This window comes from Gobius niger, assembly GCF_951799975.1.
Source record: "Gobius niger genome assembly, chromosome: 4".
In the NCBI taxonomy this organism is placed as follows: Eukaryota; Metazoa; Chordata; class Actinopteri; order Gobiiformes; family Gobiidae; genus Gobius; species Gobius niger.
This window is the reverse complement of record NC_136855.1, coordinates 42608863-42632919: the sequence shown is the minus strand read 5'-3', so window position 1 is coordinate 42632919 and position 24057 is coordinate 42608863. Positions and strand designations below refer to the sequence as shown.

The 24057-nt window shown below is 45.6% G+C and overlaps 1 protein-coding gene across 1 annotated transcript in view; it reads left to right on the top strand.

Moving 5' to 3' along the window:
* The window catches only part of itga11a (integrin, alpha 11a), a 163710-nt gene that overhangs the window by 13836 nt on the left and 125817 nt on the right, over nt 1–24057 (top strand). The window contains exon 2 of the mRNA XM_079554675.1: nt 14269–14380. Within this exon, the coding sequence (XP_079410801.1) occupies nt 14269–14380 (112 nt within the window). The remainder of the gene's footprint in view (nt 1–14268; nt 14381–24057) is intronic.

The following is a 24057-nucleotide window of genomic DNA, read 5'->3' as shown; positions in this document are numbered from 1 at the left end:
TGATGCAATTGGCTGTGATGCTTCCTTACTTAAATTATGGCCTGGAAATAGGCAAGGCAAGTTTATTTGTAGAGCACAATTCATACACAAGGCAATTCAAAGTGCTTCACAGTTGCACAAATATAAGAAAAGAAAATATGGGGAAACAATTATGAATCCAATACTCATCCTATTTTCCTACTCCAAAAAAAGGCAATAAGAATTATCACTAAAGCAGATTTCTGTCTTTGTAGAGCTGAGCCGACTGAAAATCCATGATCTTGTTGATCTAAACACATTAGTAATAGTGCACAAAGCATATAATGATCTTCTCCCTCCTCCAGGAGCTTTTTGAACACAGGAAAAGTCAGTCTAACCTCCGAGGAACTGCTATTTTCAAAAAAGCAAAAACTAAAAAGAGGAGTTAATCTGTGGAACGACCTGGAAGATCAGTTAAAACTGTCCCAAACAGTCAAAACTTTCAAAAAGTTGTTTAAAGCTACTAAAATTCAAGAATATATAAGCTTAGGATGAATAAAGCAAGAAAAAAAAAGAAAAAATAATGATTACATGATTTAGTTTCAACTAAATGAACATAAAACAAATGTATATATACATATTTGTTGGAATATTGAAATTTATGTGACTAACTCCAGATACAGGATTATTTCTCTTCTGTTTGACTCTTGATATTGTTCATTATTAATGTTTTGTTTTTCTCTGGTGAAGTCTGTAAACTGGGTTAGGTTAATAAGTTTTCACTTCAGCCTAAACCCTTTCGGTCACGTTGTTCACAAAGAATTGGAAATGTATTTACGTTTAAAGGAATGAACTGACCGAATAAAACTACTACTACTACTACTTCAATGCTTCATGGGGCATCATCTTTCCATCACTAGTGTTAGCATCACAGCGCCTCACACAGGCTTGGAAAATGAATTGCGCCGTTTTCACGGACCTGAGTCGACCCATGTTTTCAGGAACTTTCTTTGTAAGCATGAAGCCAGCTTAGTAAATGTGTGCGTCCAACATTTACGGAGCTGCTTCATGCTTACAAAGAAAGTTCCTGAAAACATAAGTATTTTGTCTTCGTGTGGATATCGCCTAAAACAAAATATACTTACCTACTTACCAGTGTCCTTAATCTCTGTTACTGTAAATATAAGGTAGAGCTCGGATCACGATTTAGCATTCAGCATTGACTTCAGTGCAGAAAGCGTTCGTTTGGTTGTGGGGCTGATCCTTGTGTTGGTTCAGCGTAAGTTCTGGGTAAAGTTGACTGAAAGAGCTGCTCGACATAATAATAATAATAATACATTTTATTTGTAGAGCGCTTTTCAAGACACTCAAAGAAGCTTTACAGAAAACAAGAATAAAATCACACATACAATTAGCACATTAAAATAGAGGACAGTTATTCAATATTAAAAGCCTTTTTAAAGAGGTGAGTTTTGAGTTCTTTCTTGAAGGTAAGGAGGTCAGAACAGGCACGGACCAGTGAGTTCCAGAGTGCGGGGGCGGCGATGGAGAAGGCTCTGTCTCCCCAGGTTCGGCGCTTGGTCTTACAGGGGAGGGACAGGAGGTTGGAGGAGCGGAGGGAGCGAGATGGAGTGTGATGGTGGAGCAGGTCGGTGAGGTCTGGAGGGGCCACATTATGGAGGGCTTTGAAAGTGATGAGGAGGACCTGGAACTGTTGAGGGACGGGGAGCCAGTGGAGGTTCTGAAGGACAGGGGTGATGTGTTCACGGGAGCGAGTGTGCGTGAGGAGGCGGGCGGCGGAGTTCTGGATGTACTGGAGTTTATTGAGGGTTTTGGATGGTGAGCCGTAGAGGGCGCTGTTGCAGTAGTCGATTCTAGATGTAATGAAGGCATGAATCAGTGTTTCAGCGGCAGAGAAAGGGAGGGATGGGCGGAGTCGTGATGTGTTTTTAAGATGGAAGAAAGCAGTCAGGGTTATTTGCTTGACGTGGGGTTCGAAGGAAAGAGTGGGGTTGAGGAGAACACCGAGGTGAACATCACATCACTAGTTTATTAGCAGATTTGACAGTTTCAGGACAAGGACAACACAGTCAGTCTTTTGTTTTTGTTGTTCTATGCCCTTCGCCCTAAAATAAACCCGTAGTTCCTCAGGGCTCTTTCTCTCGGCCTCTCCTTGTTTTGGTCCTGGCTCTCGATTAATCGCTCGGTTGCGGAAGTCGCTCACAATTGTGTTTTACTTTTTCCTGCCTTTGAGGACACTCTGATGGAGCAAAGTGAGTGTCTGTCGGAGGCTCTTGGTGCTTTAAACAAGTCTCTGCAGCTGAACCTGGTTTACACAAAGCTGCACATGAACACATTTGAAAGCCAAGAACCTCCACAGTTCAGCCACTGAGCTTTAAACGACTGACTGGGGCTTTATCAGACACAGGAGCTGGGATTGAGGACGTTTCTCAAGCAAGCAGCTAAAGCCCGGAATGTGCCCGAAGTCCCAGAAGGCCGAGCAGTTTTGACGACACAATCACAGAGCTGCACATTCTGGTCTTGGCTTCGTAGACGTGTTTCCAAACTAAAGAAACACGAGGAAACAAGATGGAGTGTCTCAGGAACATCTCCTCAGACACGACTTTCAAACCGCAGCGTGAGATAACCCTGTACTTTGCAGAGGGAGTCGGTGGGGTCGGCTCCTGCAGATGTCCGGCCCAGTCTGGGTTTATTTGTGCGGGCGCTGGAGCCAGGCATCAGCGCGGCACGAGCAGCTGCCGATGAAGCTGCCGGGAAGACTTTGCAGCTCCGTGTGGAAAGTTGCAAAGCTCGCTCTGGTTTGGTGAACCTTCTCACTTTTCCCTCTGTGTGTCTTGGCCGAGGCCCATTTAAAATCTGCAGAGAAAGCAGAGGGCGACCAGAGGAGTGTGAGCGTTTGAAACATTGAAGGGAGTGTATGTACAGCAGGATGGGCTGGTTTAAAAGACTCACGAGGACACCGGCCTCAGTCTCACTGCTTTACTTTGAGCGAATACAGACCGGCCATAGCTCATGTGGAAGCTTTAATTAATGGAGGCCTGCCCGAGCTCTCATTAGGACTTGATTGAGGACAAGGGAAGGGATTTTCTTTGGGTTTGCTGCCATAGAATCTGATGAATGTAAATGTGAAACTGAACATTGTGGCTGTGTCTGCTTCACACTGTCTGTGGTGCCGCACTGTATATTAGTGCAGTGGTTCCCAACCCTATTGCAAGCCCGTTAAAAACCCTTCAGTGGCTCTCTGGTTCCCCCACCTCAAGAGGTGTAACAGTTTATTCAGAAAGCAATCACTTAAAGGGACTATAAGGAGTTTAAAAATGTTAAAATTAAGTATTTTCCTCCCCCTACATGTTCCTCCATGTCTTAATGTGTAGAATGAGCTCAGACCTGTTCACCAAACGGCTGCAGTGGCTCAGAAATACATGAAGACTCATTTTCAGACAGTCTTGTTCACTGATGAGGCCGTGTGACCCTGGATGGTCAGATGGATGGAGGAGTGGATGGTTGATGAACGGCCACCATGTCCCAACAAGGCTGTGACGTCAGTAAGGAGGGGGCGGAGTCAGAATCATGGGGAGAGAGCTGGTCGGCCCCTTTAGGATCCCTGAAGGTCTGAAAAATCATCTTTCATCGGCCGTAGGTTTGACTCCTCTGCTCTGGCGCTTGTTCTTTTATAAACATGACTCCAATCGCTTTGTTTAAACCTTTTGTGTTTGAATCACTCACCTGGATGACTGAGAAAAAACGACCAAATCCAAGTAAAAAAAAAGGAAACTGACTCGATTATTACGTTTGTTTATCTGAGAGGGGAGGTGTTCTATAACTATAAGACATGATCAGAACACACTCCGCCTCATTCATGGCAACCATCGCTGCTCAGTCCTTTTCAAGATGCATTGTGGGTAATTTTGAGTGCACTGCTTTCTTTCTCTCGTAATTGTGAATAAGCACGATCTCCGGGGTTGATTCACGACAAACCCTTCCTTTAAAGATCGATGAGATGATGAACTTAGTTGTGGTTTGGCGAATTCACTAAACTACAGACATTTGAGTCCAAGTGAAACGTCATTAAAGATAAAATCATTGTTGTTTCTCAGAGCTGGCTTGTTCCTCAGTCCCACATCTGCTCAATGACTTCGGAGGCTCTTTTTAAACTCCTGTCTGTTTCCAGTGGCTGTTGGTGTCCGCAGTCCCACAGGAGGATGTTTGGAGCCGGGATCAAAGCGGCGCTAAATATGTAAAGTATTCATAAAGCAGGAAGTGAGTGGTCCCAGAATGTGTCGATGTTCAGAAAGAGTCATGTTTATTTTAAAGGAAACGTCGGTAAGATGGATGTTATTGAGCTTTTAACCTCGTCATAATGTGGCCCACAGGGGGCAGCGAAGAGTCAGTCTGTCTGCGCTCAAACACAAAGACTGCACAGGGTTTATTAAGTGACTTGTAGCGATTGAAGAGGCAGCCACAGGTCTGACAGCCTGTCTCAGGGCAGCTACAAACATGCCTGGAGTTCAGCTTTGTATCTTTTGAGTAAATGGTCTAAACTTATAAAGCGCTTCTCTACCTCGGGAGGAACCTGGGTGAACGGAGGAACCTACATTCTGGATACTGAGGACTGGACGGTCTGTGATCTTGGCCCGTCTGCTGAGGGATCCTTCGGCCCTGGGTCTCTATAGCCTGTCCGTCCATGGGAGTGGATCTCTCCTTCTGTGGTTTCTCTTTTCTCCTGCCGGGTTTGTGAGTTTTTCCTCGCCGCGCTGGAGAGTCTAAGGACGGGGGACGCCCACGCCGCTCATCGCTGCCTCCTATTGGACATTATATTTGCCTGGATTCACCAGAACTTTTAATTGTCATATTTATTGCTCTGTTTTATTGCCTTAATGTTTGGTGCAGCTGTGAGGAGACTTCTGTTGTGATATTGGGCTAAACAAAACCATTACACTTAAACTTACCTTCACCAGGCCCAGAGCGCTTTACTCCGAGACACCAGTCACCCATTCACTCTCACATTCATACACCAGACACTGGAGGGTGAAGTGTCTTGCCCAAGGACACAACAACAGTGTGCACCTTCAGGATTCAAACCCCTGACCCACTCTTCCAACGCCGCCACTGTCGCCCATGAAATTCATGTGCAACAAAAAAGACAACATTAAAAACCGGAACAAAACCTAAAACATAATATTTATAAAGACACTTCAGAGTAAGTATGAGGAAGAGCAGAGTGCAGCTCATGCCCCTCCCTGTTCCTCCTCCTCTGAAGGTCGGAAGGACCTCCTCAGGCGCTCTGAGCTGCACCAAACCAAGGGCATATCTTTACCTTCCATGGTGGCACAGCAGTTAGTGCTCGTGCTTCACAGCTTTGACGGTCCTGGGTTCAATTCCCACCTGGACGGGGCCTTCTGTGGAGTTTGCATGTTCTCACCGTGTCTGCGTAGGTTTCCTCCCGTTCCCCCACCACTAAAAACATGTACAATACGTGAATCCTCCAGCCAGGTGATTCTGACCATCAGCCTGGCTCCTCTGGAGATCAGAGGCGTAGCAGGTGCCTGGGGGCCCCGAGCCAGCAGGGCTGTTGCCAGATCGTCGGCTCGGGAGGGACGATCTGCTGTGATTTTGTTTAGATCTATGAGCAGCAGTGACAAGGTGCAACGACAATGGGCTGTTGCAAACCCCCTGAGAGGGCCCCATGAGCCCAGCCCCGCCCTCACCTGCTTCTCAGAGAAGCTCCAACAGAATGTGAAGTTCTGCTTGAGGATAAAGAGGAGGAAGGAGAAGTAGTTGTGTCTGAAATGCTGTCTTGTCGCAGCCGTCATTGTTTGGCATCATCATCAACACTGACAGGAACTGACATAGACAGAGGCAAATATTTGTTTTGTAAGTGTTGCTGTGTCGACCATGTTATGTCAATGGGAGATTTTAGAACAACAAAATATAAAATCCAAGGCTCTCAGAGCTGCTTTCTCAGTCAGAGACGGAGACGGAGCACATGACTCTGGAAAATAGTAAAAACATTGAAAATTCCAGTCTCGCTGAATGTTTGCGGATTTTGGGCGGGTTTTCAGATATTTTTGGCCGGGTTTGGCTGAGACCGGGAACCCTGGGTTAGGGTTAGAAACTGTGATGCAAGTTTGTTTCACTCACACAGATCTTACGCTCATAAACTAGAAGGTCTTAGCTTTCAAATGTCAGTACACTCTGTGGTTTGGATGCAGATCAGGTTAACGTGTTTGTAAGTTTCATGACGACTCAGACTTGGGCACATCTGGACACATCTGGACACAGGCCTCGCTCTAAGTCATTCAGGAAATACCTTTGTGTCCGGAGTAACTGAAACGCCCAGAGGAAGATGTCCCGCTCACATGTGACAGGCGTGTTGATAGACTCGTTGATGCGGCTGTGGGTCCGTGTGAGTCCGTGTGAGTCCGTGTTCTGTGGCGTGTTTGGCTCTGACCACACAGAGCTGTGATTTACAGCTGCTGTTTACTGCTTTGTTTAGACTCTGATTAACGGCTAAATACTGACGGAGGAATGCAGACGTCCGGCATGTCTCAGCTTCACCAGAGCTGAGGGCAGATTCCACTGCTCTCTCATTAGGTCTAAATAATCATGTCTGATTTAAACGAGGCTCAGTAAGTAACACAAAGGTTATGGAACGATTCATCTGTAAAGCAACATCACAACATCTTAGTTTTCATGTCAGAGTGTTAAAGGGACTATACAGAGTTTAAAAATGTTAAAATTAAGTATTTTCCTCCCCCTACATGTTCCTCCATGTCCTAATGTGTAGAATGAGCTCAGACCTGTCAGAAAGGTGTTACTTCGGGTCTGAAGCGCCGTCATGCACGAGCTTAAAGGGATGTTTCAGGATGTTTGACATAGGGCCTCATGTCCTCGTTATCCAGAGTGTTGCTGATTTCTGAAGATATATTTTTTAGTAATTCATGCAGTTCTTATATTTGAAGAGTTTCGTGGCGCTAGGCTAATGCAAGGCTAGTGCATGTCTATGGTATCAGCTAGCCTGCGTTAAACACAGTGTGACCCGCTCCACAGAGCACCTGAGGCAAATCACTGATAACACCAGACTAACCATATACATGTCTGTGTCCATAGAGTCATGTTTGGAATATAACTGACCTGCATCACATGAATGATCGCATTCTGAGGGACTATTTTCTAGCAGATCACTCCGCCGCCGCGTAGCTTATACAACCACGAAGCTGATCGACACAGACATTTATATGGTTAGTCTGGTGTCTCCAGAAATCAGCAACACTCTGGATAACCAGGAAATGAGGCCCTATGTCAAACATCCTGAAACATCCCTTTAATATAGAAGCTGCAGTTACACGTATGACCTGAGGTGGCAGTAGTGAGTATAAAATTACTAACTTGCATCTAGTCCCTTTGAAGAAATACGTTTTGTCACAAGGAGCCAGAGATATCAGGAAGTGACTCGGACGTTTCGCTGCAAAAGCCGAGTTCCCACGATTATTCACGTGTCCCGCAAAGAAAATCAAAGGATATTTTCAGCTGGTATCAGACGATGTAAAGAAGAACATTATCGTGTGTGACTCGCATGTCTTTGTTTTTACTCGGGTGATGGTGTTACAAGGTCAGGTCAAAGGTCGAGCCGCACCATGAACGGCTTTGGCTGATTGATTTTCAGCTCCTTCAGAGTTTCCTCCCATGTTTCACAGCCGTCACTCAGACTTTTACTACTGTACTCACGCCACGACTTTTTTATGGATTGTTTTTTTCTTTTGTTCCAAGTTTTGAGCAATTTCTCTCATTAAACCAAAACATCCACAATAGGCTGGTGTGTTTGTCCCGCTGAAGGTGTCAGTTCTTCGGCGCGTTGTTATGGACAGGCTGGAGGGAGGGAAGTGGTCAGGTGAGGCCTCCTGACCGCCCTGGACCTGCTGGGTTTATTATCGTCTCCATGGCAACCTGTCATGCCCCTTTTCCCATTTTAACTTTCACCACCTCGACTCCGAGTTCACCCGAGGACGTCCCCGCAGTGTTTGGTTTGAGACGCCACAGTTTCCAGCCCTAACAATATCATGAAGGGTTTGTTGATACGGAACTCAACGGGATCTCAGGGAGTTTCTGTCCGTGTTGGAGTTTGGAAAGTAATGAAGTCTAAACAGGAGCAACATGGATTTAAGTTTACTTACTCCACATTTAGGATCTACTCTGTCCATAATATTATGCATCAAACATCAACATGGCGGCTCTGAGGGAACGTTTGGCTGCTTTTGGGTCAAAGTTTAGACTGAGGAGCTGCATCAGAGCGAACAGACAGAAGGAGAAAGGAAAAAGAACTGAATCCCAGACGATGAGATGAGGTCGTTGTAATGAAAGAAGAAACGTCTTCTCGTACAAAACCAACCTGATCCCAGCGCTCGCATCACGAAACAATAAAAAAAAGGCCTGTTGTCGTCATTCAGTCGTCCTCCAACTGTCATTTCTGCAAAAAGTCTGTATAAAAAACAAACGGTGCTTTTGAGACGGGTGTTGCGTAACACTAGTCCCCTATGCTTCTCTCCTGCTTGGCCCACCTGGTTCTCTGCAGGTCTGAGCTCCTCCTCAGCCCTGAGCTCCTCCTCAGCCCTGAGCTCCTCCTCAGCCCTGAGCTCCTCCTCAGCCCTGAGCTCCTCCTCAGCCCTGAGCTCCTCCTCAGGTCTGAGCTCCTCCTCAGGTGGTTCCAGAGGCGAGGGCCGTAATATTTAGGAATAACTAGGAGAGCCCTGAGGAGGAGCGAAGGGGCTGTGAAGGTTCATGAGGTAAAAGCAGTTCTGAAAGATAAGAAGGACCAAAAATCGATCCTGAAACACACGGGGCCAATGCAGCGATTCTCAAACCGGTGTAATGTGGTCCCGCCTCCTGGTCTTCGTCAGGTGTGATGTGGCCCCGCCTCCTGGTCTTTGTCAGGTGTGATGTGGCCCCGCCTCCTGGTCTTCGTCAGGTGTGATGTGGTCCCGCCTCCTGGTCTTCGTCAGGTGTAATGTGGTCCCGCCTCCTGGTCTTCGTCAGGTGTAATGTGGCCCCGCCTCCTGGTCTTCGTCAGGTGTAATGTGGTCCCGCCTCCTGGTCTTCGTCAGGTGTAATGTGGTCCCGCCTCCTGGTGTTCGTCAGGTGTAATGTAGTCCCGCCCCCTGGTCTTCGTCAGGTGTAATGTAGTCTCGCCTCCTGGTCTTCGTCAGGTGTAATGTGGTCCCGCCTCCTGGTGTTCGTCAGGTGTAATGTAGTCCCGCCCCCTGGTCTTCGTCAGGTGTAATGTAGTCTCGCCTCCTGGTCTTTGTCAGGTGTGATGTGGCCCCGCCTCCTGGTCTTTGTCAGGTGTAACGTGGTCCCGCCTCCTGGTCTTCATCAGGTGTAATGTAGTCCCGCCTCCTGGTCTTCATCAGGTGTAACGTGGTCCCGCCTCCTGGTCTTCATCAGGTGTAATGTGGCCCCGCCTCCTGGTCTTCGTCAGGGCATTACAGTAGTGGATACAAGTGGTGATAAAAGCCTGCATGAGCGTCTCCGTGTTAGAGAGAGAATGGGGCGACTCTGGCTATGTTCTTTAGATGTAAAAAACTATCTTTGTGATATTCTTAATGTGTGGAATAAACGCCAGCTCAGAGTCAAAGATCACACCAGGTTCTTCACCTGTGAGGGAGGATTCAGAGACAGTGACTGTAGTTTGGATAAAAGTCTCTCTCTTGATGATTAACATTTCAGTTTTGTCCTGGTTCAGCTGGAGAACGTTTTCTGCCGTCCAGGATTTGATCTAAAATGCAGTTAAAAAGTGCATCTATTGTCCTGGTGGGGAGTATTTTGGAAGTAGCCCACATGTTGTTTTAAGTTCTGCTGTCGGGCCGGCCTCTCCTCTCATGACATTTGGACGGTGAAAACCACAAGCATTCGTGCAGTCGTCGGTCCTGCAGACGAAGTGGACGAGTGAGCAGGACACTGTTGTTTGTAACATGGGGGAAGGGACTACATTGTTTTCTTGTTTCGGGGACTTTTCATGTAGCTCGGGGAGACCTGCATAAAATGGACATCTGGAAGCCTATGTGAAACCTGACTGTGAAACTTTTACTGAGAGAGAAAAACAAGACACTAAAGTATGTAATACATTTGGTAAAGAACTGTGTATTGGTCTGACCTCCCAGCCTTAGAATCTGTGTGGGGAAAATGTAACTTGGTTCCTTTGACTGTAAGTCAAGTGTGGCGTTGTCAATGAAGTTAAAACCAGCTAAACTCCCTTAGCTAACCCCATCTCGCTACATTTGCAATATGGCCACAGCTGCTTGAGACCTGTTTGTTTTCACCGAGACTTTCTGGAGACTCGCATTATCACCAGCGGCGACTCCAGTCTCCACCAACGAGCCTCCAAACTAGTCTCCAACTAGGTGAGAAAGGCCCTCAATGTTAAAGTGCATTTGACAGGTTTAAACGCTTTTGAAAACATGACTTATTTAGAAGGAGGTGTTGCATAATTATCATTTTACTGAAGCCGTACTTTTAATGAAGAAATGTTGGGCATAAAAGTCATTTTTATTTAAATGTTTTAGCTGCGGACAGGAAGTGACATAGACAGAGGTAAAGTTCCAGAGCAGTTGGACTCATTCATTTCCCATTGATATAAAATGGTCACTTCCTGTCAGTGCTGTGGTTTACCCTAAAGCCAGACTGGAATTTCTCAAGGACATTATGTGCAGTAATAAAATCATTAAGTTGGATAAAGACAAGTTTTTCTAAGATTGTGCTTATAAATGGTAAGTTGGATACTGGTCTGAAATTGTTAAAATCATGACAATCCAAATTGCTCTTCTTCAACAGGGGCCTCACCAACGCCCCTTTAAAGGCAGCAGGGACGACCCCCGTCTGAAGAGAGCAATGCATCATGTTTAAAAGCTCGTCTCTGTTTAAGCTACTGACAGGAAGTGACGTAAATATAGAGGTAAAGTTCATAGCAGTTTGACTCATTCATTTCCCATTGACATAACATGGTTGGCACGGCAACAGTTTAAAATTGTTTGCCTTCATCTATGTCACTTCCTGTCAGTGTCCAATAAGGAAGTGAAACGATAAACATCACAAAAATGGCCAAAGTAAAGAAAGCTGGGGACAATCTTCAGCAAAATCTTAAATATTATCGTGTTCACTATGTTTTTATCGGGAAAATTATTATCCTGTGTGTGTATAATATGTATATAGGTAGACATACATGTTCAGTTTGAGCTGATAGGATTACCACAGACTTAACATTAACATTAGTAACAGTAGTGCTAAATGACACATAAAGAAAGACCGAGGGGGGGGGGGTTGATGGGGGTTTAGTGGTTAAAAAAAAGTCCTTCATGCGTTTCCCTCTGATCGACTCAAACTGTGAGAAAACATGTGACCCTCAAAGAGAAATGTGCCGCTTCAGATCCCGCTGCTTTAATCACTTCGGTCTGCGCCGCATTAGAGACACATTCATCTTGTTTAGAGGGTCATTTACCAGAGCCGGGCGTGTTCTCCTGCACCTGTCGGGGAGCGTGGTGGCAGAGTGGTTAGCAGCAGGGCACCACCTGATGGAAGTCATCAGTGAAGGCTCTGGAGTGCTTTGGTTTGGAGTGCAGGGCTTTGCAAATGTGATGAAGAGAAAACTGTGTGTCTGAAACATAGACTGTAGAAAATAATGGACGTCTTCTGCTCACTCCTCCCCGTTTACCATAATGACCACGGCCGTGGGGCAATTCATGGCAGATTTACAGGCTCCCCCTCCCCAGCTCTGACGAAGCATGTTCCTAAAAAGGACATACGGGCGGGATTTTCACCGTAGACTCGGCCCTTTGTGTGACGTGTAGCTCGCGCTGCTCCAATGCTAACAGTCCGAGCCTCATTAAATACGAGATTTCAAAAAATCATATTACGAAAACCAGCCTGGTTTCATATATTGTTATTAACCCAGCGTGATCTCAGGAGGAAGATCAGCCGAGTCTAGCGTTGAAACAATTGAAACCAGGCTTTAAAGTAGTTTTTAACGTGTCTAAAGTCCAATGCTTTTCAATGGGGGCCTAGCGGCGATATGGAGGTACTGCAGCAACGGCGGAGCAATGGCGGCCCCCACGTTTGTGGTCAAAAAGCAGGGCAGCCAGCGGCCATTGGTCTGAAAGGGTTTCTCTGGTGAATAAAGTGCTGGGTCTACAAGAAAGTGCAAACAACAGAGTCCACACGGCACCTGAAGCTCCCAAACAAAGGTTAATCTACACACCTTTAGAGTGACGTTTCATCAGATAATCATCAGATAAATAAAAGTGTCCATCTGGATCTGGAGATTGTCGGGTCTAGGTTCAACATTATGGGACTGATTTATAAGTGTTTGTGTGATCAAAAATGATGCATACGTGAAAAGGCCACTTCAGATTTGAGCCACTGTCACAGCAGACAGTTTATAAAAATAAATCAGCCTTAAAGGGATGTTTCAGGATGTTTGACATAGGGCCTCATTTCCTCGTTATCCAGAGTGTTGCTGATTTCTGGAGATATATTTTTTTGTAATTCATGCAGTTCTTATATTTGAAGAGTTTCGTGGTGCTAGGCTAGTGCATGTCTATGGTATCAGCTAGCCTGCTTTAAAAACAGTGTGACCCGCTCCACAGAGCACCTGAGGCAGATCACTGATAACACCAGACTAACCATATACATGTCTGTGTTGATGGTTCAACTGCGACCAACACTTTCCAGCTTTCTTGTATCGCATCACAAGCCCACGAGTGCACGTCTACGTGGACGAGCACGAAGTTTCACATGCAATAATGTCGCGCTCGCTCGATTGGAAATGAAATGAGGAGCGACATCGCCTCCCGTTCGTCGAGCCCATATAAAATACAGGACTTAGCAAAGCTATCTTAAAGGCGCAGCAACAGTTAGCGGCTAACAGTTTAGCATCATGACAGAAGTTTACAAAAAGATGGTGAACTTAAACATGTGAGCGACCTGCTCTGACGCAGCTGAAATGTTTATGAATCCAGAATCTACAGGAGCCTCAGGTCTTTGTCCTCCTCATGATCACAAAGCAAAGCAGCACCGGAGGAGAGGCTGAGGCGTTCAAGGGTTGTGCGAAAAAAAGTGCTGCACTGTAAACTTAGTTCTAAATGGAATTATTATGTTCTACTAATAAGTCCATGGAGAATTGTTATGTATATATGGAATCCATATATTCCATAATATATTCACAATTATTTTCTAATGCACATAATTTAACAAAGTATATTTTAAATGTTGATTCAGATATTCCTCCCACTACATGATCCAGCCATGTCCTAATGTGTAGAATGAGCTCAGACCACAAAGGTGTTACTTCGGGTCTGAAATGTCGTCATGCACGAGCTTAATATAGAAGCTGCAGTTATACATGAGACCTGAGGTGGCAGTAGTGAGCATAAAATGACCAATTGGAGTAAACATTTTAACTACTAATGAACTGGACTCAAAAATCTTAAATATGATTGTGTAAACTATGTTTTATCAAAAATTGTATCTGTTGTGTCATTTGCACTTTAAGGTGTCCAACAGTGAGTCCTCAGTCTGTGGAGGAGGATCTGGACTTCAGGCTCATGAACATGGCTCGCTGTGTAGTGTAGTTTAGTAAATCTTCAAACACACTTAAATACCTTTGGGTGCAAGAAATGATCTTACAAAATAATTATTATTTTCATAAAATCCTCTCCTGTAGCGTTTCTCCATCTCTGAACATCGAGGACCTTGACCTTCTAATCACTAATCACGTCAAATGAGCCTCACTTGTTTCCGTGACATAATGATGATGATGATGAAGACGCACTAACCGCTCTCCTGCCGCTCCTCTCCCTCTTCCTTTGGGGAAAATCTCACCTCACCTTCTTCTTCTCCTTGGAAAACGCTGCTGTCACCGCTAATAAGCCGTAACGCGTAACTCCTGAACGTGCGGAGGGAAAACGCCGCCGTCGGTATTTTAATTGAAAGCAGGCGCCGGGTCGCGGCGCTCCTGAAGCCGCCGGGGGAGGAGCCAAAGCCAAGAGCTCGATTGGGAAAACACGTGGGCTTTGATCAGGTCTCGAGGCGGCCGTTTTCTGTCCCTAAACAACAGGCGAGGTTCTGCGTCGCTTTAGATTCATGTTCCCCGGAGAGGTGAGGGTGAAGCCCAGAGGTCAGAGGTCAGATGTGGGAACGTCCTCCATCTCCAGGTCTCACAGACTCAGTGAAGCTGAAGATCCAGAACCTAAACAAAGGATTATGAGACAGTTTAAACATAGATTTGTTCTTCTCTTCCAGGCCTCGACTGCTACAACATCGACACGAAGAACCCGCGGATCATCAAAGGCCCTAAACAGGCCCAGTTTGGATACACGGTCCAGCAGCACGTGGCGGCCGGCGGCGAGAAATGGTGAGTCTGAGGAACCGGCATGTGTGGAAGCTCCAGTGTCCCTCACCTTCTCCCCTTGGTCTGTGGACACTGGTGTATGAATGAGGGACCGGTTCTTCAGTAAAACGCTCTGGGCCTGATGAAGGTCCAAAAGCATCAAATAAGTTGAGACCATTTACCATTAGCTGCAAGAAAAGCTACGTTTGATCCAGAATGATCCAAATGATTTTTACATTTTCTATAGGGAAGGATCTTTCTTTCAAATTTCCTTCCCAAACAATCAATACAGTTTGAAAGTTTTGACATTAAATCTGTTTTTCCATAGCTTATGTTCATGTTATAGAATCTTTTTATACTGCTCTTCACGATGTAGAAGCTTCATTGACTTGAATGGGATTTTCCAACGTTCTCCCGGTCATTATTTTCTGATAGAGGACAAAAAATAATGACCGCTGCCAATGGTAACGGAGTTCGTGCTTGTAATAGAGTTCGGGAAATTCCACAGTTACCATGGAGATCCGCCATCTTTGCAGCGGCTAGCATTTCCATTGACTAACAGTGTAAAGAGTGGAAAGCCGTGGAACAGCTCCGTTACTGCTGAGTTACTGCTGGTAAATACATTTAACTCACTGGTGTCCAAGTGTTTTAATGTGAAGAATAACTCCAGTATTTTTCCATTAGTTTATAATTGCTGCTAATCCCATAATGCTCAGCGATATGACGTCACATTCCTCAACTCTATATAAGTCTTTCATATCAGTCCAGTATTATAGGACACTGTCTCTGTCCTCGTGAAGTTAACGAGAGTCCGACTTTCAACTTACCCAGAGACAGATACAGACGCCGTCTCTGGAGTCGCCCATATATGGTCATGTTTGAAAACAGTTAAGGGGGAAAACAATTGAGAAAAATCTAAACTTTCTTTAATTATTCAAAACTGCTTTAACAAACGCTGAATTATGAATATAATGTCACAAAGACATGGAGAGGAGCAAAGTGGTTCAACAGCCCATAAATACATGAATAACAGAGAATGCTAACATGAATGCTAACATCAGGCTACATGTCAGCATCGTGCAAATGCTAACACTAGTTAGCGCTTGCTATAACTGCGTTTTTTTGCTCCTACTGAGAATAAACATCCATATGGGCCGGTTTAGACTTGACTTTATTTGTATGTGATAAATAAGTTCATATTTCACCAGAAAACGGCTCAAAAGAAGGAAAATTGTTTTTCCCAAAAGGTTCTGTTTTCCCCCTCGGCCACGCCCCCTTCTCTGACGAGATGCCGTCTGTATCTATTCACCACCATTCCTCCAACTGCACCTTCAGCTACGTAGCTAGGTTAGCAATAAGTAGCTAGCCTTGCTGCTTCTAGCCTAGCCACACTGCCCGGAACCACAACAAGCACTGCCGAGCAACGCGCAAACTTTTGGGAACTATTTGCCGCAGAAGTCATTAAATAAACCTTTCAGCCTTTATAAAAGTGTACGAAGTTCATGTTGTGTGTGTTCAGTTGGCAAATGGACGTATAATCACCGGGATAATGTACAGAACGCTGGTCATTATCGGGAAAATAAGCACCTTCAGGGCGAAACCCGGGTTGTCGGTGCTTATTTTCCCAATAATGACCAGCGTTAATTATATTTTACCTATTTCAGTTTGAGGGAAAGTGCCAATGCCTTTGCTAAGTGCGACATCACGCACAATAATTAGCTACGTCCAAACAGCTGCGAGGTCCATAGGTAAACACAGCAACAAACGCAACTTCATCTGAATCTCCTGCTGAAAAACAACAGTTTTACACCTCGTTCGCACTCGAAAATCAGCCTTCATTGTGTACGGAAGTAATGAGTTGATTTACGAAGACTTACTTAAGAAAACCGAGAGTAAATGTAATATTTCTTTGTGATCAGATGTTTAGAACAGTCTAGTCGGCTCTACAGGAGGTTCAAATCAGCTAAATCCCATCACAGTGAATGAGGCTAAAGCTCCGTTGGACCCGGAAGTGGAGCGAGAAGCAGTTTTTGAAAGACAAACATGGCCGTATCTACCATTGAGGTCACCTAGGTCCGGACCTCGGTAAAATTTTAGCTTTTTATTTTTATTTTTATTTATTTTTTACACATTGAATCCTTTACTGCGCAAATTAATGTTGTAAACAGGGTTAAGGTTAGAGGGTTAAAGGGTTAGAGGGTTACAGGCGGAAGAGCCAGCGCATTCACCTTTGTAACTACCAGTGGTTTGACAGTGAGGGCGACGCAGAGGGGGCGGGGCCAGAGCGCAGAGTCTGATGTTCAGAATGAGCCAAAGCAAAACACTCAGCTTTACCCATTCACACCCACAGCCTCGTTTTGAAAACAATTAAAAACGGACATTTTCATTTAATATGTTAGTGTTTATTTAGGACAAGACCTTCTTATTGCCTCTCACTCAGGCGAGCAAAACTGTTTGGAAAACCTGCTTCACAGTAATAATGGATGAAATATATATTAAATAGATATTTTGTTTTGTGATATTCATCATGTCAAATTAGGGGGTTCGTGACTCGTGCACGGCTGCACCCACTGCCCTGGGGCAGACTGATGGAAGCGAGGCCAGTCTGCACCATCTGCATGTCCGACACCATCCACTCGCTCGCCACATTCACTCAGGCCTCCTGGTCCCAAACGGTGCAATAAAAAGCAATCTTTGAAAACAGCTTAAGGATGAGACAAAAGTGTTTTGATCACTTAAAATACAGGAAATTACATCGGAATCTTTAAAAAATTCCGGGGGGAGGAGCCCCAGACCCCCCTGTTTAAAGAATTAGAAAGAAAAAACCTCACTGTTTTTTACATCCTGGCTACGGCCCTGAAGACAAAAACAAAGTTTCCAAATGTTTCCACGCGATCGTTGGCTGGAGGTTTAGTCTCTCAGGTTGAATTTACGCCGAGGCTTCGTCTTCAACTCCAGGTTTGGCTGAAACTGACAAACGTTTCGCCTTCGTTCCTGTGTTTGATGGATTGTTTGCAAAGCTGAAGACGTTAAATCTCGTGTGTGTATCGTGAATAACAACTACAGAGGCGTCTTTCACCGGGAGAGTTTCTGACTGTCCACATTTCTGTGTCTGCACCTGCGAGCGTGAGGACACATGGATATGAGCTGCTGACAGGCCCAGCACACACAGTATCATCTGCTGCAGAGACAGTTCTGGCAGGTGTCTCTCTGCAGGAGACGCACCGTCAGGGAGTCTCTGTATCTGCTGCCTCCACATCTGGACCCTGAGGCTTCTGTGTGAGTTTGTTTGCTGATTCCTCCGGTGAAAAATGGTTCATTTATCCGGGTGGACTGTGGGTGGTCTTCAGATTGGAGAGGGCGATGATGTCACGCTTGCAGATGGTTTACTTTTTGATTACATGGTATTTTAACGATATCTAAAAGGAAATACCACAGTGACAGGCTCAAATCAAAACCAAGCAGATCAGAACTCCCAAAAAAGTCAGATATCAACCTTCTTTGTGTCAAATACTTGCTGCGATATGGAGTTTATGGAGCAAGAACAAACACAAACCAAAGAGTGCCCTGAAGCCCATATCCTGCTATAGATACAGACCGCCCATATATGGTCATATCTGAATCAGCCAGAGGGAAAACAAAGAAGGGAAAAACTGAACTTTCTCCTATTTCTCCTCCATAACTTTAACAAATGCTGAATTATGAGTATGCTAACAGGAAAGTACGCTAGCTTCATGGTACATATGCTAATGTTAGCTACGAGTGCCATTTTTCACTTCTACTTTTTACATAGAGACCTGATCAAACGTTTAAGACCAGATGAAAAGAAATACACGGTAAAAGGAACAGGCCGGTGTTCTTCCATACTGAGATATGTTCTTACCTGAGCTTAGACGAGTTGATCCGTACCTCTCTGGTCTTTGTGCATGACTGAGGGCACACACAAAGACCAGACAGGTACACATCAACTCGTCTAAGCTCAGGTAAGAACAGATCTCAGTGTGGAAGAACACCGGCCTGTTCCTTTAACAAGGCTCCAGGTAGAAGTTAGATGTGCAGCAAGAAGGAAAGTGAGTGAGACAAAAAACAAAACTGAGTAAAGCTTTTATTGAAAATAACATCCATCCATTTTCTTCCACTTGTCTGTTTCCGGGTGCAGGTGGTGGGTCCACAGGAGGACGGCCTCATGGTTCTAACCAGGCCTGTTGGTCTCTCATAAGGAGCTTCTGAACCTCTCTTTGTCTGACCCGTCACCTATAGGACCTGTTTGCCCTGGGAGACCCTACAGGGGCACGAAGCCCCGACTACAGAGCTCCAGGATCATTTGGGCTCAGACCCTCCCCCACGATAAGGTGGCGGCTCCAGGAGGGGTGAAAATAACAATGAAGCTGAAGTAGTTTAAGTTTAAGACCTCATGCCTTTAATCTGTGGAAACATGTGGATTCAGGTGTTCACACTGTCATGACTTAGTCCTGATGCAAAGGCTTTGTTTTGATCCTGATTTGGTTGTTGAGCTGCATAAGCCGAGGTGGGACGCAGTAAAACAGTCATTTCAAAACCCCAAAAATGTCACGAGCTCTGAGCCGGAGGATCTGATTGGCCGGAGGATCCTCGACCCAGATGAAGCCGGTTACTGGAGCGACTGCAGCCGTGTGAACGCAGGTGTGAACACTGGAAATGACACTGAATCCACGTGTTTCCACAGATTTGCTCTTTTAAAGGCAGGTGGACCTAAACTTCTCAGTTTATTTGTTATTTTCAATAAAAGCTTCACTCATTTTTTTGTCTCACTCACATTCCTTTTTGTCGCATTGAAGTTCCACTTAGAAACTTGTTAAAGGGGCTAGATGCAAGTTGGTCATTGTTATACTCACTACTGCCACCTCAGGTCATACATGTAACTGCAGCTTCTATATTAAAGGGATGTTTCAGGATGTTTGACACAGGGCCTGATTTCCTCGTTATCCAGAGTGTTGCTGATTTCTGGAGATATTTTTTTTTGTAATTCATGCAGTTCTTATGTTTGAAGAGTTTCGTGGCGCTAGGCTAGTGCAAGGCTAGTGCATGTCTATGGTATCAGCTAGCCTGCATTAAAAACAGTGTGACCCGCTCCACAGAGCACCTGAGGCAAATCACTGATAACACCAGACTGACCATATACATGTCTGTGTCCATAGAGTCATGTCTGGAATATAACTGACCTGCATCACATGAATGATCGCATTTTGAGGGACTATTTTCTAGCAGATCACTCCGCCGCTGCGTAGCTTATACAACCACGAAGCTGATCCACACAGACATTTATATGGTTAGTCTGGTGTCTCCAGAAATCAGCAACACTCTGGATAACCAGGAAATGAGGCCCTATGTCAAACATCCTGAAACATCCCTTTAAGCTCGTGCATGACGGCACTTCAGACCTGAAGTAACTCCTTTCTGACAGAGCAGGATTTTAGAGGCAGTTGTGGTGAACAGGTCTGAGCTCATTCTACACATTAGGACATGTAGGGGAGGAAAATACAACATTTTAACATTTTTAAGCTCCGTATAGTCCCTTTAAGTTCCATTTTTCATCTGGTCTTAACCCTTTGATCGGGACTGCATCTGTTTCTACTGTAAATGTGAATTGAGTAAATGTGACTGCGTGCGACACCTCCACACACGAGGCTGTTTCCACCTCCCCCCCCCTGGCCCCGCCCACCTCACTGTGCAGCTCCTGGTCATTATCGGAGCTGCTCTTGGTGGTTTCCCTCCACACAAAGGCCCACTGTGCTCGGGCTGATCCCACTGTGGTAGCGCTCTCTCCTTCTCCGTGTTTCTTCTGGCATGTTTTTCAGCCTGAAACCACAGGCCTAACACGGGCTCACTGATCCATACATCACAGAGACAACATGAAGTCCATGATCCATACATCACAGAGACAACATGAAGTCCATGATCCATACATCACAGAGACAACATGAAGTCCACGATCCATACATCACAGAGACAACATGAAGTCCATGATCCATACATCACAGAGACAACATGAAGTCCATGAACGCGGCCGAGTCTCCGGGCGGCCGGCTGAGAAGACGCTAAATCGCGCTGAAGAATTCCCTCCACTGAGACGGGTGTTTGTTGTTCGTGGGAATGAGGACGAGTGTTTTCGCTCACGGGAGGATCCGCAGTTTAATAGTTTTTCTATTGATAAGGCGCTGATGTCCACTGACCGCACGGAGCCGCAGTAAAGGAGGAAGTGTCCAGTGTTTGAGGGATCTGTCAGAAACATCTGCTCCATCCAAGATTATATTATTCTTTACTGTACAAACTAACCCGCTGATAGATACTTATTTGAAGTTTAGTCAAGGAAAACATGAACATACGATTTGTGTTTTTCTTCCCATAAAGATCGACCTCAATCAATCAAAGTCTTTCACAGAACGACGGCTTCCCTGGAGCTCGAGTTCGGCAGCAAATGTGAAGAACTTCCATAAACAGGAACAGCTGGGAGTTCAGCTTCCCCATGGCCTTGTGTATGAAACTGTTCTGCAGTCGACTGGACCTGGCCCGTAGACTCCGCAGTCTCCTCCCTGAAGGCGTTACCTTGAAGAGACGGTGTGATGGGTGTGTAGGGTCCCCTTTGCGGGTGAGACGGGTGGAGAACATGTCCTTAATAGAGGGGAGAGGGGCTCAGCAGATCTTCTCCACTGCTCTCACGATACGCTGGAGGCTCCTTCAGCAGGAGGCAGTGCTGGCCCCGTGCCTCACAGTGATGGTCAGGGTGCTCTCTATAGTCCCTCTGTAGAAGAACCACACAGTGATGGTCAGGATGCTCTCTATAGTCCCTCTGTAGAAGAACCACACAGTGATGGTCAGGTGCTCTCTATTGTCCCTCTGTAGAAGAACCACACAGTGATGGTCAGGTGCTCTCTATTGTCCCTCTGTAGAAGAACCGCACAGTGATGGAGCTGGGACTCTGGCTCTTCTTAACTTGTGGGGAAAGTAGAGCCGCTGATGACTTTTCTTGACCAGTGATGTGGTGTTCATGGTCCAGGAGAGCTTCTCTGTGATGTGCACCCCCAGGAGTGCTGGTCACCCTCTCCACTGCAGCAGCGTTGTTGATTCTCAGTCGTGGAAATATAGAAATGACCTTTATGAAAGCTCCTGGAACAGAAACCTCTCTCCTACACTGTGATGATGGTGAGAGTGCTGTAGATGAAGTCCTTCAGTTCTGTTGAGGTCAGAGCGGGGGTGAAGGGGCAGCAGGGGGAGGGCGTGTGGGAGAGGACAGTGTTTGTATATTTAAGTGTCTACAGTTTGCTTATGTCTGTGCATCTGTGTTTAGGTCGTGAAGAAGGAAGAATTCACTCAATCTATGTAAAATCTATTCTCGCGTTGTTTGGTCAAAGGTTTTATGTTTTATGTCGAACAGGAAACAAACAAACTCCTGACGATCAGCTCTACAGATAAACAGCTGCTTTTTAAGTTTGTATATTGTTTAATCTCTGCCTTTAGCTTTATACTGCAGTTTTAATTCACTATGAATATATGTTTTATAGGATCAGAGCACTTTAACTTTTGTGTGACCCAGTGGTTTCACTAGAGATCATTTCTTCGTGTCATTTTCACAGACAGGATCCACCATCATTATTTAATCTTTCATTTGATGCAATTTATATACACCTATTATTTATGTTGGGAAACCTGAGATCGCAGGATAAACTGAGCTAAACTAAACATGCAAACAGGTCCTCGGTGACGGGTCAGACAAAGAGAGACCAACAGAATCCTGAGGCCGTCCTTCTGTGGACCCATCGCCTGTACATGACTGTGCTTTATCAGGAGCGGGTCTCCAGTTAGTCTCCATGAAGATCCATCCATCCATTTTCTTCCACTGGTCCGTTTCCGGGTCGTGGGGGCTGTTGGAGCTGCACCAGCCCCTATGGCGCCTCCTGCAGGTGGTGGGTCCACAGAAGCCTGTTGATCTCTCATGAGGAGCTTCTGAACCGCTCTGTGTCTGACCCGTCACCTAGACCTGTTTGAACGAAGCCCCGACAACAGAGCCCCCAGGATCATTCGGGCTCAAACCCTCCACCACGTTAAGGTGGCGGCTCCAGGAGGGGTCTCCATGAAGAAGAATAGGACATGATAAGATAAGATAATCCTTTATTGATCTCACAAAGGAGAAATTCACTTGTTACAGTCGGCATTCAAGAAGATCCCTCAGAGTTACTAAAGTGCAGCTGATACAGAGATTATTGCACATGTTGCTTCACAGTCTTATTGCACAGTCTGACAGCAGAGGGGATGAAGGCTTTGCGGTAGCGCTCCGTCCTTGTCCTTGTTCACCATTCTTTGATTGACCCATGATTAACAGGACTTTCTGTGTTGAGCTGGGCACTGATGGCACCAGTATAGCCTGGTCCACGATGTTACACAGTGTGCCTTTAACGAGCGCTCAGCTCCGATGAGAGCCTGCATCATGTGTGTGTGTCCTCCAGGTTTCATCATCCAGTTCTTGTTTCCTTCTGCTGGTGTTTTATGTTGAACACACTGCAGCGTGAGACGTTTTGTTTGGTGAAATGTTCTGTGGCGTCTTGTGTAACGGCTTTACCCGGCGAGTCTCAGGGGAAACGGACGGAATTTACCACAAACCCAAACTTTCATGAATGATCAGAAACAGCAGCACTGGAGCAATGGGAGAGCTGTGCAGTGGCTCTATCGCCTCCGAGGCCGAGTCCTAGTGTCAAAAGATGGAGAATTATGGCACTGCTCAACTATTTTTACTGCACACACAACAAACATAATGCTTTAGAATTGACATTTCCTCACATTCCTCTGTTTGTTTGAAGGATTGTGAATCTTAAGAAATTAAATATAGATGTTTGTGGCATGAGAAATATAGAATCGGCCATTAAAATGACATTGCCTTACGTTTGATTTGGTTGTGATTTTATCGAAACCTTTGTGACTCCCGTCTGTGTGCGTGTGTGTGTGTGTGTGTGTGTGTGTGTGTGTGTGTGTGTGTGTGTGTGTGTGTGTGTGTGTGTGTGTGTGTGTGTGTGTGTGTCTGTGTGTGTGTCTGTGTGTGTGTCTGTGTGTCTGTGTGTCCCCGGGGGAGTGAGTCTGACGCTGTTCAGCTGGACACTGGAATGTGAAACACTTAGACGCTGATAAAGTCAGTCAGTGGGTCGAAAGAGTCGAGCCCAGTTCCCTCCGTTATCACCGTGTCCTTGGGAAAGACACCGATCTTTATCTCTTAATCCAAATCTGTTAAAGGTGTGATTCATCCTCCAGGCCTGTGTGAGGCGCTGTGACGCTCACACAGATAACAGGACGTAGAAGCGCATGTGCAGAATGTAAACAGTGAAATGAAACAGACTGAAGGATTTAGGATCTACAGAAGAGACGAGGAGGAGAGTTTATTCTTCTGTCAGTGACTTTTCCTGTCAGTCCAAACACACTGACTGACTCGTGTTTTTCTCCTCGTCGCCTGTGGCTTGTGGAGCAAAGAGGGGCGGAGTCAAACCATCACAGATCCATGAGGAAAACTCAGTATCAGGTCAGTAGATTCTGGATCACAGACTCTGGAGCTGTTCTGGGGGGGCGGGGGAGCTCAGTATAAATATTTGATCAGTCCCACGTATCATCATCCACATGAACCCGGAGAGTTCCAAACGAGTTCCCAGAGTGGAAACATCTGAAAACATCGTTGGCTG